The sequence below is a fragment of the Felis catus genome, chromosome A2 (assembly GCF_018350175.1).
Source record: "Felis catus isolate Fca126 chromosome A2, F.catus_Fca126_mat1.0, whole genome shotgun sequence".
In the NCBI taxonomy this organism is placed as follows: Eukaryota; Metazoa; Chordata; class Mammalia; order Carnivora; family Felidae; genus Felis; species Felis catus.
Window position 1 is genome coordinate 41494654 of NC_058369.1, and position 18449 is coordinate 41513102.

The window sequence follows — 18449 nt, forward strand, 5'->3', positions numbered from 1 at the left end:
ACACACACACACACACACACAAACACTTCCCTGAAATAGCCTCATTTAAAAGTCCAAAAGTATTAGATATAATGTCAAATTTAACCTTAAGAAAAAAATCAGAGCTTCTTCCCATGGCAATCCCAAACTGCACTACCACACAAAGCAGCATTCTGTCTTCCCAGAAGGCAGCCCCACGGGGAGTAAGACATATCAGGTTGTTAGCAAGGAATTCACCCATAATTGTTTACCAACTAAATTATCTTGAATTGATTTACACAATTCTTCTTCCTGGAATGCTTTGCCTCCTATCCTTCAAGACAGAGAGTCTCTTTTGATACTCCAGTCAAAATTAATCCCACTTTATCAGAAATTCAATTTAGTGCATTGGATTATAACTCTCCCAAAGCATCTGTATAATTAGTATTTTGTGCACAGGTTGTCTCCTTTTTTTCTGAACCTGTGCCCTTTTTTATTCTCTAACAGCACATTGTTAAATACTTTGCACATGATAACATAAGTCCTTGATAAAAAAATAATCTTAAAAAAATGTATTTATGCTTTAGGACAGAGGTCGATAAACTATGCCCATAGGCCAAATTCGACTGCCATCTGTTTTTGTATGGCCCACAAATCAAAAGAGTAATATTTCATGACACATGAAAATTATATGAAATTCAAGTTTGTGTCCATCAATAAAGTTTTATTGGAAGACAGCCATGCTCACTCATTTATGTACTGTCTATGGCTGCTTTCACATTATAACAGCACAATGGTTATGACAGAGACCATATGGTACACAAAGCCCAAAATATTTACTACCTGAATATTGCACGAGAAAGTTTGCAAACACCTGTTTCAGGAAGGAATATGTTTAACTGGGGGGTGGGGCTGGGGGAGACATTGACTTTGCATAGAGACAGACATGTTTTTTTTCCCCTTCAATACTACCATCTACCTTTTTCGGCAAAACATTTAAGCTTTCTGAGCCACTGAGTTATGGGAATGATATCGATATTATAGGGTTTTTGATGCAAAGATAAGCAATATTTTAAATGCAGCAGCAGTACAGTAAATGGAATTTGATATTATTGCCCATTTTTGCTTAGCCCTTGCATCAAACTTTTAATTAATCTGAGGAACAATAATTTATGAGAACTTAGTCTAATAAATGGCTTCACTCATTAGAGCGTCCTATCTACAAGGCATGAAAAATGGAATGGAATTGTCCTTATCTCCATGGTAGTTTTGAACACTGCCCCCTGTGTTCACTTATTGGGTTTGAGCAAATAACGGCAAGTATTATGTTTAAGACAAAAGGTCCTTATTAATCTATGTGGGGTGGTAACTCCAAAGAATATGGAAAAAAAAAAGAAATTTTTATAACACCTACTACATCAGTTCTCACGGAGAGACAACTCTCTAACAGGTATTTACCCTCCTTTCTGTGTTCAAATAATTACCCGCCAAAGTAGTATCAATGGGAAACTTAACAAAATAACCAGCAAAGGGCTTTCAAAAACCCCAGGAGGCAATAAAAAAGCATTAGTTCCTTTTATACTGTCATTAGCTGAATGTTTATTTTCTCTCTTCTCCCATAATAGGAATAATGTCCACAGCACCAAGTATTTTATATTTGCTTTGCTGTGTAATCAAGCAAAAAGAAAAAAAAGGCATCTGTGGCATTGTATATGCTACAGTAAATACCATTCCTTAACTGAAAGATGCATGGGTACTCAGAAACCCATGTAGTACATTGGTTAACAGCCTTTTCTTCATAATTATCCACATACATATATTCTGTATATGACCTCTTCGTGTATTTTTTATACATATGTCTGAGTTTATTTGTCATTCATATTTGTACACACACTCACAGCATGAGAATGAAAAGCTCTGTTTTCTATTCAAAAAGTCATGGAAGGTGGGGTGCCAAGGTGGCTCACTCAGTGAAGCATTCGACGTCAGCCCAGGTTGTGATCTCAAAGTTTGCAGATTCGAGCCCCACATCGGGCTTTGTGCTGACCGCTCAGAGCATGGAGCCTGCTTCAGATTCTGTGTCTCCCTCTCTCTCTGTTCCTCCCCCTCTCGTGCTCTGTCTCTCTCTGTCTCTCAAAAATCAATAAACGTTAAAAAAGTTTTTTTTTAATTACAGAAGGTATTTTAAAAACCTATAAAACAACACTTGTTAATGAAAACCTTATATGGAAATGAAAAATCCAGGAGTTCTGCTTCAAAAACTTAAGGCTGATATTAAAACACTTGCAGATTGCTATCTGCCTTGAAAACTCCCTGGGGGGCATATACAGACTGCCCTCTCTGCTGCATATGTTCTAAGAACAAGAGGGCATAGGAAGTGCTGCCATTAATAATCCGCAACAGGGAAATACTACCCCCAGTATTCATACATTCTTTGAATATTACTTGAAACTTAGTAGGGCTGCATGTCAACGGGCAATGCCAAACAATGTCAGAAGGGCAGCCCGTGACCCCAGACTAGCCTGGGTTCCTTAAGTCCAGCCAAGGGCAACCTTGATCACCCTTCTTGCTTGTAGGACTGAAAGAGCAAATAATGTTCACATGCTTGTAAGAAACCATGAATACGTCACAAGAGCCAATGTAAACAGCGGTGTTCACGTTTCACTCTCTCAGACCAGCAGATCCTATAATGCTGTCCAGGTAAAAAACTGAATCGAGTAACAGGTTCACAGGTTCAGAGAATATGGATTCATGAGTCACCACACCGTCACACACCACCGCAACTGGTCCTTGAGGTTTCTTTCCTAACCACCTTCCACAAACAGATGATGAGCCTTCGATCACTATGCAGTAAGTCCAGGAAAAGAGCAGTTTCTTCTGTGCAAGAGACTCCCAAGGTCACACATCCCGAGCTGGGGCTCAGGCCTACCTGAATGAATAAAGAGCATGCTCCTTTCCTTTTTTTTTCAACTGTCCTTTTAGTTAAAAGGAACAAATTGCCTCCTGTTTAAGTGACAGGTGGGAATATTAGTTTTGTCTCCAGCAGTCCCCAAAATAAGAAAAGTAAGCCCAGATAATACAAAGAGAAAGTAGTAAGTCAAATACCAACAGAAGAGCTTAATTCCTCAGCTGCCAAACAGCAGGTGGAAGAGGAAGCATTTTGGTAAATCTAATGGCCTGCTGGCAGTATGGGGAGTTTTTGTCTTTTTTTTTTTTTTTCCAACATTAAGTTTGTTGTTTTTCTTCTTTTTAATCAATAAATATCCACAACATAGCATGACCAAGATGTACACTGTTTTACACTCAGTAGGTATTTTTCAAAACAGACTGTTGTGTAAACACTTCACTATTGCTAGTTTTTTTTATATTTATTTATTTTTGAGAGAGGGAGACAGAGAGCGTGAGTGGGGGAATGGCAAAGAGAGAGGAAGAGAATAGATCAGAAGCAGGCTTATGCTGACAACAGAGGGCCTGATGTCGGGCTTGAGCTCAAAAACTGAGAGATCATGACCGGAGTTGAATTCAGACACTCAGCCAGCTGAGCCACCCAGGTGCCCCTCATCATCGCTAGTGTCTTCATCTTAACCATGTAACATGAATTTTATGAGTAGTAGTATCGGAAGGACATACAGTTTCACAATTGAATTTCTAGTGCAATCGCAGTTATTATTGGTTCCAATTGTTGCATCAGTGATTTGATTAACGATAAAAAATTAATATAAAGGTTGCTCATTTTCATTTATATGGTTGTGTACAGATGGACAAATGAATTCTAACATCTCATCCATTTCTGTAAGTCATGTGCCTCCTTGTGTTTACTGACACTGCTTAAAGAAATTAATGTGGTGTTCCTTGTGGGCATTGGGAGTTGACCTTATGGAAAAAGAAAAAAATACCGGCAATCAGTGGACGATTCGCAAAATGGGCCAAGCCTCTTCTTGCCATGGTGGCTGGCAAATAAAAACTCCAAAATCTGTTCAATTATGTCATACTGCTTTAAAACTATGAAAGTCATATCACAAAACATAAAATAACTATCTCCTCCCAAAGTTTCTTCAAATTATATGCACAGATATACGTTAAGATGCATACATAATTTGATTGTTCCTTACTGCATATTGTTCTCATCAAGTACTTTGAAATTTACAGTATCTCTATCTAAAATAGATCCGATGTTGCATATCTAATCATGGAGTTCTGTCATCTGACATTGTCTGAACTGAAAGTGTCAGCTGATGTTCAAAGGAAGCAACATGCAGAAGTGAACATAAATTTTATCTGCAGATCTCATTCATGAGGGATGAAAAAAGCACAGGACAAGCCAGGGCTCACTGACAAAACAAGAACAAAGAGCCTTATTTCTCAAACTAAAATATTCTGCAGTTTTTTTAGTTAGGGTTTTGCTTTGAAAGCAATACGGATGCAAACTGGTCCCTGTGAATGGACATTTTTTGTCCAAGTTTTGAATTTACACAAGTAGGGACAGGGTTGGGGTGTGGGTAAGGCTTGGAAAGAATGCATGGTCAATGGAAGTTTGCCCTGGAAAGTGAGGGAAGGGATCCTGAAGGAATATCCTTGCAGGCTTTTCACTGCTGGAGTGTCTCAAAGACATAGCATGCAAAAAGAAAAGTTTTAAAACTTGGAGGAAACAAAAGATAGAAAATGTGGGGGAACTGGACACTACATAGTTGATGTGAGAATTATAGAAAAACATGTTAAAAAAAAAAAAACCAAAACCTTGCACAGTGCCTGCCAATAAGGACAGCCAAGTAGCTGTGGTCCATATTTTTATGCAAGCTCAAAGACACGGACTGGCAACTGGTAATAGTGAGGAAATAGTCTATTTCCACACTGATGAGTATTTCCATCTAATCAAACTCACATAATGATTAGCAAGATGGTACAAATATAGTATAAAGGAAATGCACATCAGCGTAAGGACCCAATCTCCCAAACACTCAGCAGTAGGTAAGATGAATCAGCAAGTTACTTGAAGCAAACATTAGTACGTGTTCACAATTCATTCCAGGAAAACAATGTACAGTTTTGTTTTGTTTTGTTTACGTGTTTATTTTGAGAGACAGCATGCACGCACGTGAGAGTGGGGGAAGGGCAGAGAGAGATAGAGACAATCTCAACGTGGGGTTGAAACCTATAGAGACAGACGTGTAACTGACTGAACCACCCAGGCACCCCAGCAATGCAGTTTTTAAGAAGGAAAGACAAAAGAAATAAATACAGAAGCCAGGACTACGACTTACCAATTATCAATCCCATTGAATAACAAATGGGATTCTGATCCCCTAAGCCACTTGGAACACTAAGGCAATTCCTGCACAGGTAATACTAATTAAGTCTGAATTTTTTGACTCAGGAACAGCTCTGTATTCAAAGAACCACTTTGCTTTCGGTAGCCCAACCTCCCTGGGACACTTCAGTTTCTGTCCATTCTCTTAAGGCTATTCACCTTAAGCGTAGCTGGAGAAAATGGCAAATGCATGTAAATGGTTTTAATAGGCAACTCATTCCGATGTGTACCTGGGCTGTCACGTCTTCCAAACACTGGATCAGTATCAGTATTCTCCCTTACCCAGTATCAAGGAGAAACCATTTGGTTCTTTTCTCTGAAAGGATCTACAATACACCATACTCAAAAAAGGCTTACTGCAGGTGAAAGCTTCACAGGGGAAAATTCAGACAATCTAGATCAAGAACCCACTGGACCAGTAATTGGTCATGTGACTGGGGACAAGGGCCCCAAATGTTCTAATCCACACTGTTCTCTTTTACAAGATGGGCATAGCCTGGAATATATGAGTGTATGTGCAAAAATACATGTATGTGTATGTATGCAAATAAATCCATTTTATCAAAGATTACTGTTATCAATGTCTTTTCTTCCTTCTTGCCAAGTATTTCTTCCTTAAAGGTTTGCGCTCCGGTAATTCATGGCTTCCTGTTCACAAGAAAAAGCAGCTTTTCCACAGGTTCCATCTCCTTCCACCTCCTTTTTCCTGAAATAACTCCTCAGTTTCCACCTTACCCTGTTGACTTGAAAGTCCTTCCACAGCTGTGTTCTGTCTTTCCTTACTCCTCACACTTGCCCTTGGGGTTGGTCTGACTCTCCATCCATCATCCTTAGACAGTCTCACCAGTTGCTATCACAATCAACACCCCTCACCATCTGAATCTCCTGCTAGGATACCACGTGTCCACCCCTCCCCCACACCCACACACTGGGATCTCATCTTGTGACTTGCAGCTCATACCACCCTGACAATCTTTGAGCATCTCAAAACTCAGTATGTTCAAAACACATCCAAATCCCTGACTCCTTCTGTGTTTATTATTTCTTTTAAGTGTCTCATTATCTTCCCACTCAATTTGGAAACCTTGAGAGTCCCCTTCCACTATCTTTTCTCTTTCACCAGGTAGAGCTATCCAATTGCTCATCATACCCTTTCAATTCTGACTGTAATTTCTCTCATCTCTAGTCTTTACTTTGTGATTCCAACTACCCTGGTTTGGGTATGAGTTATCTCTCACTTCATGTACTACAATAACCCACAGGCAGATCTTTCCTTTTTGTTTTTCTTCCTTCCAATATATCCTACAAACATCCTTTGGAGACACTGGTCTTACAGCAAAGCTAAGATGGTATCATTTCTTGCTTAACAATTTCTAGCCCCAACCTCATTTTTTCCCTACCACTTCTCAATTGTGCTAAGGGCACAGACTCTACATCTAATTTATAATGGAAATACGACTATACTTGATAATGTATTCTATAAGTGAAATTTGCTAAGGGAGTAGAACTTCAATGTTCTCACACACAAAAAAAATGAGACATAAAATTTACATTGTCTAGAAATAAACAGGAAATTGAAACAGGTGAAATTAATTTTAATCACATTTTATATATAGCCCAATATTATCAAATATTATTTCAACATTTCAATCAATATAAATATTGTTAATAGGATATCATCTATTCTTTTTTTCAAAATATGTCTTTGAAATCCAGTATTTCACACTTAAATCTTAGTTTGGGGCACCTGGGTGGCTCAGTTGGTTAAGCATCCGACGTTTGGTTTCGTCTCAGGTCATGATCTCAGGGTTCATGGGTTCAAGCCCCACATTGGGCTCTGTGCTAACAGTGAGGAGCCTCCTTGGGATTCTCTCTCTCCCCCTCTCTGTGCCCCTCCACCCCAATCTCTCTCTCAAAATAAATAAACAAAAACTTAAAAAAAAAACAACCCACAAATCTCAGTTTGGATTAGCCATAATTCAAGTGCCCAATAGTTGCACGTGACTCTGCACAGCACGGCATAGATCTATAGAAACACGGCTTGGGTTTGAAATGTGGCTACACTTAAAAATGGAATGTGACTTTAGGCAAGGTAGTAATCTCTCTGTACCTCGGTTTCCTTCTATAAAGTAATAATATTTGTAATAATACATAGCTCAAAGGGTCACTGCAATAATTAAATACAAACAGACTTCTTAAGCTGGGGTTGACACACAAGAACATTTCAATATACATTGATTGTCATTATTATCAAAGCTATTACATACTTGCCATGTATGACCGGGATCCAATTCTATGTTACACTTTTCTCCAGACTTAAATAATCTTTCCTACCCGTTATGGGCTGAATGTTTGTGTCCTCCCCAAAATTCGTATGTTGAAGCCCTATTCCTCGATATGATAGGGCCTTGGGAGGTAATGAAGATTACATGAAGCCATGAGGACAGGGCACTCATGATAAGATTAGTGTCCTTATAAAAGAGACCAGAGAGCTTAATCTCTCCATCTCCCTACCATGTAAGGACCTAGCAAGAAGATAGCTGTCAGCAAACTAGGAAGAGTGAGCTCACCAGCAGTGGATCAACTGGCACCTTGCCCTTGGATGTCCCAGCCTGTAGAATTATGAGAAATAAATTTCTGTTGTTTAAGTCACCCAGTCTATGCCCTTTCAACATACTAAGTTAGACATTGCCCCATTCTCTTACATCATGTCCAACTGTAACATAATGGTTATATCCATGGGCTGTGGAGTAAGGGCTGTCTTCCAGACTGGTTTTCAAATGCCAGCTCAAACCCTTGTTAGGTATGTGAATTTTAGAAAATTCCTTAACTTGTCAGAGCCATTGGTCCCTCATTCATAAAATAGTGATAACAATAGTACTAGGCACAGAGGTTACTGAAGGAATTAAACGATATAATCCACTCAAGGCCCTTAGCTCAATGCTTGGTACAATGTGCTCAATGCATGTTCATTCTAAATATTATTATTTTAAGATCCATCTCAAACAGTCTTCCCCATGAATATTTTTCTTTCTTCGTTTCTCTAAGTTCTCTCAGAACTTCCATTCCAGTCTCTTTTTCCAGCACTTTTCTTAAATAGGGTCTTAAATCTTTAGCATTTTTCTTCTCTCACTGTTTACATGTGCCTCCTTTCCTCCCTAGAGGCAATAACCCAATCCATCTTACCTTCCTCTATACCACTTATCACAATGCCTTACACAAAACACTCAGGAAATGCCCGCTAAATGGCCGTTCAAAAAGATAACCTGGGCTGCAAGGTGTGGGATGCGCCAGAGAAAGGAAGGGAAAGAAGGCAAAGAGATGAGTGGCAAGGCCAGGGTGATAGTTTGGGTGAAAGATAATAAAGACAGGGGTTGACCATGAAAAACTGTACTGGAAATGGTGAAAATTAGGAAGAATGACAAGGAAGTGTAATTCAGGGGCACCCTCTATCATAGCATAGACACTGCTTTCTCTTTGCTTATAGATATATTTGTAAGATAAATATTTCTGACCAGAATATCAAGATTTTCCCTTTGTTGTGCCTTGTATAAATGCACGCATGTACATGTGTATGTTTGTGCATGCGTGTGTTTGTTTTATACTCAAAGTTCACCATCATTCATGAGTTAAGACTGTACTCCTACATAGGAGCCCAATCCATCTAGCTCTGCTCATATACCTCATGCAAAGACAAAATACACACAAGGGTACTGAAAAACACTTTTATGTGATGAGTACTTTAAGACAGTTTATCACTTAGGCAACAGTCAATTAAATTGGTTAGCACTGCATTTCTAGGAGTCAGTGAACTAATCAACAGATGCATTTGAGACAACAGCCACTTTAAGAGCTAAATAAAATTGTGGGTTTTATTTAATCTTATGTGTTTACTGAACCCTAATAGCATTTCCAATACACATTATTTTTTAAGTCCCCCAAACTCTTTCTTACTCACCATCAAGCTTACAAAAATCCAATAGGTGGAATTATCAATGATCACGGTTATAAGAACAAAATACACCAACAATGCCTGCCTTGTTTTTCTCCAGATTTTCACATTCATACTCTGATAGACTGTCAAGATGTAAATGGGATAAATGAAAAGCAATTCAAGATTTAGGGTGCTGCAATTGAGAGGGATGATTTGAAATAAGTTTATCGGTGAAAACAGGGAGGATGTCAAGATTTATAAGCAGAGATCAGCAACATCTCCATTTCACCAGTATCAGTGCCATCAAATCATACTACACTGCACACAAACACAGCAGAAGAAATGACAGTCATTTGAGATTATGGCAACAGTTTACTTGAAGTGCCACATCCAACACCAAACTCGTTTTCTCAGTGATTACAAGCGTGGCATCATTAAACCAAATGAAAAATATTCCAGGAGGGACTTAACAAGTTTATTTTGCTTTCAAAGCTTTCCTTAACCACGATTGGGATGAAAGACTGGCACAGAAAGTGATTCACATTAAGGTGACAAAGAACAGGATGGCATGTGTGATTGGGGCACATGAAGACATTGTATCCTTTACCCACAAACTATTGGAGAGCGTATGATTTTCAAACGCAGCCCAAACGTACGGCTGTTGTTTGTTGTTTGTAGATGCTGTCCATTACTAAATCTGTACTGTTAAAGGAAGCCAAGGCTCATGTTTAGTGATCATACATTTCATCTTAGTTACAGTGTCAACAGTTTTTAAGAAATTATTTAATCAGGGCGCCTGGATAGCTCAGTTGGTTAAACATCCAACTATCGATTTTGGCTCAGGTCATGACCCCAGGGTCATAGGATCGAGCCCCATATCAGGCTCTGCACTGAGCATGGAGCCTGCTTAAGATTTTCTCTCTCTCCCTCTGCCCCTCTCCCCAGCTCATGTGCTCTCTCTCTCTAAAATAAAAAAATAAATAAAAATCAATTATTTAATCAAGATGATCTAAATCATCTCACAAAGCATGATCTATGTTCTCAGTTATAACAGATGAGAAACATATGCTATGTTCATAGGTCTTGGAAGAGGCAAACGAAGTTCAGGGGTTAATGTAGCTCTGCAGAATAAAGACTGGGCCAGGTTGGGGAGGGCACATGTGTTGGAGGAGGGCATTTACTGCTTTTTATGCTGTTTAAGCCAGGGTGGGGCCATGGAAGTATAGTATCACTGAAGAGCTGGTTCTTTCTGCTATGTTTGATCTGTATGCATAGAATCAGCTTTTCCCTCAGGCCCCCACCAGTGATTGCAGGACTGGCCACCTGCGGCAATCAGGATTTCAGGATTCCTCACTTGGACACACTAGGATATAGGGCACCTTCCACAAAGTGCGAACATAAAATCTTATGGTAAAAAAACTGCCATGAGCTCAGTAGCTTAGGCCAATCATTGGGGCAAATGAGACAGGTCCATCTTGGAGCTTTGCAGGGTATCAATCTCTTCCAGGTCTCATGGCTGTTTCATGATTGCAGAACAGAGTAGACGTTGGAGACACTACCACAATATCCATGAAAAGAAGGTCAAGGACACCTGAAGATCATCCTCTCTTCTCAGATTAATGGCTACTTACTTTCACAACTCATTTCTAGGTATTACACAGTATTAGTAGATCCCAATGTATTGGTTGTTCACTAAAATTTTAAAAGAACAATTTGATGAAATAAGAATAACTTCGAACTTTTACAGAAATACGGTATTTTCCATGGTGGTGTTTTAACTAGGCATCAACAATAATTTTAGTTATCCAAGGAAATTTCTCTTTCCAAAAGACATATTTACTTAGCTAGTCCCACTAGGAAATTAAAACTAAAACCACAACAGAATATAGACTGTGAAGTCTAGAATTTCCAAATGCATTCATTAAGGACTTGTCTACATTCACCAAGCTACGACCCTTGAAATCTGAACTCAACCCACAAAGGATTCAGTATTTGTAGGCAATACACTCTCAGGAAGTATTTACAACTTTTCATACGAAATCAACAAATCCCAATTCCTTAATTCATTTGGTTTCCTGTTGGGCTAGTTACATGGTAAAAACAGTTGCAAAATGGTCAGGTTTCTATTTCATAAATGTCTAGAGTTGTGCTGTCCAAAATAATATAATGGAAACCACACATATTTTAAATTTCCTAGGAGCCACATTTAGAAAGGTTAAAAGAAACAAGTGAAATTTTAATATTTTTACTTTATAAAATATATCTAAAATATCATCTCAACCTCTAATCAATATAAAATTACTGAGATGCTTTTAAATCTTAAAAGTTTTGGTACCAAGTCTAGGAAAACTCGTGTGCCCATTTTGTGCTTACAGTACATCTCAATATGAACTAGTTGCATGTGGCTAGTGGCTTCCACATTGGACAGTGAACATCTAGAGTTTCTCCGACAGTTAAGCAATTAACTGATAAGTAATTCAGTAGTGAGACAACAGTCTCCTTGAGCTCTTGAGGATTCCTACTCCACGGCCTATACCCTGACTTTATTCCAGAAAATAAATTATTGAAATAGTAAATACTAGTGATTAGGGGACTACACTTTGGTTTCAAAGACAATAAAAATCTTGATATAACCACACAGATTAGGAAAGTTACTAAAAAACTTAGAGACTGTTCTCCTTGTCTCTAAGATAGAAATAATATCTATCTCATTGTATTTTTGTAAATTAGATGAGCTAAGTAAAGCACCTCAGTGAATGAGGTTCCATTTATTAATATTGTTAGTATTACTGGGGTGCCTGGGTGGCTCAGTCAGTTAAGCATTGGACTTTGGCTCAGGTCATGATCTTGTGGTTTGTGAATTTGAGCCCTGGGCTGACAGCTCAGAGTCTGGAGCCTGCTTCAGATTCTGTGTTCACCCCCTCTCTCTCTCTGCCCCTCCCCCTCCTGCTCTTTGTCTCTTTGTCAAAAATAAAAATAAACATTAAAAAATTGTTAGTATTATTAACTTTGCTGTCATTACTATTTTTTCTTCACCCTCATGTTCCTTCCTTTTCTGGCTTCTTCTCAAAATGCTGGAGGGTTCTCTTTTGTCTCTCGTTTCTACTTAGGTCTCTGGCTCTTAAACATTTTTGACAGCAACTCAGTAAGAAATATATGTAACATCAGGACTCAACACACATATATTAAAAGGAAGGCACCAGGAGGACTGGGGTATTGTTGGTTTTGTTTCACTGCTGTATTCCAAAGGCCTGGAAATGTTCAGCAGAAAATATTTACTGAATGACCAGTGCATGCTGATATATTCTACTCCATCCCTTTTTAATTCTAATTTACCTACTTTAATAAAAAACAGTGGTCATGATCCATTACATTGACTTTTTTTACCCACTTTTTAGTGGAAAACTGTTACCTGTGCTTTGGGCTGGGTCTTTATTCCTTCCATGAGGCACACTTCTGGATATGGACAGAGATAATTTGCTCTAAACACAAGGTGACAGAGAGCCTTTTAGTCCATCCTTGACTCATCGTTTTCTCTCATACCCACATCTATTTTGCGAGCAAATCTTTATGATTCTACCTCCAAAATACACCCAAAATTTGACCAGCTGCTATCAGCCTGGAGTCAGTCACTATCACCCCTTGCCTGATTATTACATTAACTTCTAACTAGTGTCTCTGCTCCTCTACAATTAATCCACAACACAGCATCCAGCAAGGTCCTTTTAAAAGATAAGTCAGATCACATCATTTCTCTGCTCAAACATACTGTGTCTACTAGGGGGCATTTAGGGCAAAAGCTCTAAATATTGTCATTTACTCATTCTCAGCCATTGCTTTATTTTCTGCTGCATCCATTGCCACAGGGCCCCTGGGCTCTCACCTACTGCTTCTCTCTTGGCCCAACCATGCCAGCTTTCCCGTTGTTTCTAGAACACTCAGCTTGTCATATGTTAGAACCTTTGCATGGCCTATTAACTCTGCCTGGAGCTTTCTTCTCTAAATATCTACAAGGTCAACTTGTTCACCTCTATGTCTTTGTTCAAATGTCACCTTCTCGAGGAGGACTGATCTTATTCAAAATGGCAACCCACATCTCAATCTCCCACACTCACAATATTTTGCTTTTCTTCCCCAGTGCACTAGCATCTTCTAATTCAATGCTATTTTCCCCGTCACATGCCAGAATGTAAGCACCAAGGACAAAGAGCTCTGTCCATTTTCCTCACTGAAAACAATAGGGGTTGAATAAACAGATGCCAAAAAAGTATTTCTTTAAGAATGAATGAAGCCTATGGGCACCTGGGTGGCTAAGTCCATTACACATCTTGCCTCTTGATTTTAGCTCAGGTCATGATCTCACAGTTCCAGAGATTGAGCGTCATGTAGGGCTCTGTGCAGAGAGCCTTCTTGGGGTTCTCTTTCTCTCTTTTCTGTCTCTGCACCTATCCCACTTATGTGAGCTCCCCCCACACATATTTCTCTCTCTCAAAATAAATAAATAAATTAAAAAAAAAAGAATGAATGAAGCTTAGTGTTTTTTTTTTTGAAGAAAATCAATCAAATTTATTCTAGAATGAAAGTCCTGGCTAGAAATTACTTTTGCCTCTTTGTTGTGGGGGGAACATACAGAGATAAAACAATAGAAGGAAATGAAAAACTGCACAAAATAATGGATAATGAAAAGCTGAAATATGAGAAGACAGCAAACACGTATTATAAAGCATTTGCTGCATTTATTGGATTTATCATTGGCTAAATACTACTCTAAGTAAGCAAATTTGCACAGTGGGTTTTTACTTGCCATTGTTACGAGGTAGCCCCTAAATCATGAACAGATTTTTAACTTTAAAACATAGACGATGACCCATACTGGTTAGCAGAATATCACACTCACAAACCAATCTTTTAAAGTAAGCTTTATATAGATCCTAGAGGAGTACTAAAGTAGGTAAAGTATTATATACAATCAACAGTCTTTAGAAAATTGGTAAGAGCCCAATTCTTCTCCATAATTATAAAGATGATCAATTCTTTAAATAACACTCCGCATAAATTTATCATATATCAATTGATATAATTCTTCCTTAAAAATCCTTAAAGCTTTTTATTTTTATTTAATTTTCTTAGGTTTATTTACTTTGAGAGAGAGAGAGGGAGAAAGAGATATCAGGGGAGGAGCAGAAAGAGAGAAAGAGAATCACAAGTAGGCTTCACACAGTCAGCATGGAGCCTAACGTGGGATTTGAACTCGCAAACCGTGAGATGATGATCTGAGTTGAAATCCAGAGTCAGACACAACTGACCAAGCCACCCAGGTGCCTCCCTCTTAAAATTTTTTTTATCAACAAACTTTTATCAATATAAAAACTTTTTTATCCAGAGAATCAAGTTGACCTTTAACTTGTTTTATGAAGTCCTAAGATTTTAGCAAAACAGACACTGTTTTTTCTATAAATTTGCAAAAACAAAATTTGTAAAACATTTCTCAAACATGCTGAAACAATACATACAACCTGAACACTATATAAAATTATAACTTAACATTTTACACCACTGATAAACTGATCTCATTTTCTGTTGCTACACTTTCACTTTCTGAGCGTATCTTCTTCCTTTCAATTATTTGGAAAATTAATTGGAAATTAATTGGAAAATTGGGAAATTGGAATAAAACTGGAAAATTTCAAAAAATTGGAAAATTTCGGGGTTGCCCTATGAAAGTTGCTATGGTGAATAATAATATTGCTGTAGTAAAATCTCTTTCAATTTGGTCCCTCTACAACAATAGGACTCAAACTTGAAACTGTGTAAATGAAGAAAAGAATTAAAGAAAAAAATATTTTAGTCTGGATATCTGTGTTGATCTTTCTCGAATGATCACTTGAAAAGGCAGAAATCTGTAAACGGTTGGTCCTTTGTTCTTCAATGCAGATTAGTAGCAGTCAAAGAAAGTGATCTGGAAGCAAGATTGAAGGGCACCTGGGGGGCTCAGTCGGTTAAGAATCTGACTCTTGATTACAACTCAGGTCAAGATTCACATTTCCTGAGATGGAGCCCTTATCTGGCTTCTTGCTGACAGTGTGGAGCCTGCTTGGGATTCTCTTTCCCTCTCTCTCTGCTCCACCCATGCTCCTGCTCTCTCTTAATAAATAAACAAGTTTTAAAAACGAAACAAAACAAAAAAGCAAGATTGAGACATTAAAAAGGAACACCCACTTTGAAAAACCAAAAACTTGGGGCGCCTGGGTGGTGCAGTCGGTTAAGCGTCCGACTTCAGCCAGGTCATGATCTCGCGGTCCGTGAGTTCGAGCCCCGCGTCGGGCTCTGGGCTGATGGCTCGGAGCCTGGAGCCTGTTTCCGATTCTGTGTCTCCCTCTCTCTCTGCCCCTCCCCCGTTCATGCTCTGTCTCTCTCTGTCCGAAAAATAAAATAAAAAACGTTGAAAAAAAATTTTTTTTTAAAAATAAAAAAAAAAGAAAAACCAAAAACTTTACTTTAAAAGGTAGAGGTTTTAATTTATAATCTCTGATTTATGAACTTTTTTTGCCATAGATTTTCATTTAAATATTTGAAGAATGTTTTAAGTCTGACATGAGAGCTCAAAAATCTACTCCAATATATGCATGTCTTCAAGTAACAAGTGTTTTATTTGACAATGCATTTGGGGGTGCCTGGGTGGCTCAGTCGGTTGAGCGTCCAACTTCAACTCAGGTCATGATCTCACATTCTGTGAGTTCAAGCTCGGCATCAGGCTCTGTGCTGACAGCTCAGAGCCTGGAACCTGCTTCAGATTCTGTGTCTCCCTCTCTCTCTGCCCCTCCCCTGCTCATGCTCTGTCTCTCTCTGTCTCAAAGATAAATACATTAAAACAAAAACCAAAAACAATGCCTTTGGCCTCATTCCACACCAATCTGTCTTCTTAGAAAGGAAAAATGACAGCCTGCTTTTTTAATTAGTTTCTTTAGGTATCATAAAGAAACTGTGTTTAGGTAGAAAATTGGTTGTCTTCTCAGGAGATGGGTGCTGAGCTTTTTAGGGGTAAGAGGTGATGGCCCCTGTAACTTATTTTCAGATGGGTTAGCCAAATAAATAAAGGAAACATACACACACACACACACACACACACACACACACTTATACACTTATGCACAGAATACATTAAAATGGCACAATATTCAAATACGGAAAATATAAATGGTGCATATGTGTGTATTCATTACACTATTCCTTCAACTTTGTAGGTGCTGGTTAGCACCTTTATAGGTGCAAAGAAGGAAAATGATAAAAGAAACCAAAAAAAAACTAATTGTGGTGTATATACACTCTATTTTAAAAAATCCTTCTCTAACTTTGCCACTCCTCTAGAAAATAAAAAAAAAAAAGGAAAGGTCAAATAATTTACAGTAGATACTTTTGTATGATAGATATGAGATTATCCGTTTTTGTACTTTGTTCTAGATTTTAAATTTCCCAAAAATTAAAAAAAAATAGCCTATGTTAATTTTTGATCCCTAAAATAAGTTATTTGCTAAAGTAAAAATCATATTGTTTTTAAGATTAGATATGAAAATACTGGCGTTTAAAACTTATTTTCTCCTTTGTATATGAGAGATTACAAATTTTAGCTCCTTTTGCGAAAAAAGTCATGAATTAACATTCTCAAATTCTGATTAGCTCTTCAGTCATACTACTACAGTAGGTCTATATTCTTAGGTGTCATTATACTTGCTATGGGGATAAAATGTCTTGCAAAAACGGGGGGTACGGAAAGAGAATCCAATTTTCAGAAGGAATGAAAATTTTCCTTCTGGGAAAAATATTTGTTTTCTTTGCTACTGGTGGAGTATTATTTCAACATTTAAAACTTATTTAACATAGGACTCAAGTAGAGTTCCAACCTCAATTTAGAAAATACAGCTTATTGTTACCTCCTAGGCAGCCAATGAATGAAAGCAGGATCAAGTGTTTCCATGACAACATCATCTTTAATTGCCAAAAGCAAGAGTAACTCTTGTCCAGTCTCTGATGAACAGAATGCTTTGTCTTCAGGTAAATCCTTTAATCTGTAAAATATATGTACAAAGAAGTTAGGCTTAAAAAAACCATACTGCTTTTAAAAATAGATTTTCTTCTTTTCATAAAACTATATTCATCACGGTCACTCAAAATTCTGAAATGAACTGAATCTGTTTTGATACAAAAGAGATGAAGTGTACAGACTTTAAAAACACTTTATATAATGGATATGCAGATAGAAGCAGCTTCACAGAATTATAGATGTTCACAATACTAAAATAAATATTAACATATTAAATATTACAACTTTTGATAGATAATAATTAGAACAAATAACATATTACCCTAAAATTCTAACTTTTCTCATTTTCTCTAATGATAACATTTTGGTGAAACTAAAAGTCAAATCAGCAAACATCTTAAAGCACCATTTGCAGTGTCTCTAAATCCCTAATAAGATACATAAATTATAAATAGCATTATCAATACTCAAATTAAGCCTGTTTTTCAGATACAATTGCAGAAATCCCCTAATTACATATGCTACATAAAACAGATCCAAAAATGTGAACGGTGGAAATTGTGTGGCTGAGAATCTTGCAAATGAAATGATTTTCTTCTTTCTTGATTTCTCATAAACTTCAATGTGCTGACTGAGAGAAAATAATTATCTGAATACCCTGTGTCACTTCCAGTGGCCATTTGACACTAGTTAATGTTATGGTTAATGATCAAGTAAGCTAGATATGCACACCTAAAATTGGAGAATCTTTTCTGGACTGCTGGCACTCAGCTGGTTCCACACAGGGGAATTAATGACTTTGACTATCATCCACGTTAGCAGAAAAGGTGTACAACTGTGATTCAGCAGCTGCTATGAATTGAGCAATATTACTTGTTGCTGAGCAAGAGAGAAAATGTCAGCTTTCTTAAGACAATGGTGGTTTATCATGGGATCCTGACATGCACTGTGATGTATTCAGTCAGAATGAAGTGTGTCCAAATAATAACAATGCCAAGAGTGAAAATGTGATAACCTGTAAGTTACATACTTAAAATAATATATTAAATCAGTCATTCCTCTAGTGGTATTCTTATGCACTTGTAATCTAATATATGTTCTTGGAGGGGATGTAAGTGGTGGAAACACAACAAAAATGCCAGGATTTAAGTATGACTTGATCCATGGGAATCTGAAACAGGTGGAAATACAATTGTTCTAAGAACTGC

At 37.7% G+C, this 18449-nt stretch overlaps 1 protein-coding gene across 3 annotated transcripts in view; it reads right to left on the bottom strand.

Moving 5' to 3' along the window:
• Positions 1-18449, bottom strand: part of CNTN3 (contactin 3) — a 343653-nt gene that overhangs the window by 234176 nt on the left and 91028 nt on the right. For all 3 annotated transcript variants that reach the window (XM_023249969.2, XM_023249968.2, XM_023249967.2), the window contains exon 2: positions 17132-17266. In XM_023249969.2, coding sequence (XP_023105737.2) covers positions 17132-17186 — 55 coding nt within the window. In that variant the 5' untranslated portion in view covers positions 17187-17266. The remainder of the gene's footprint in view (positions 1-17131; positions 17267-18449) is intronic.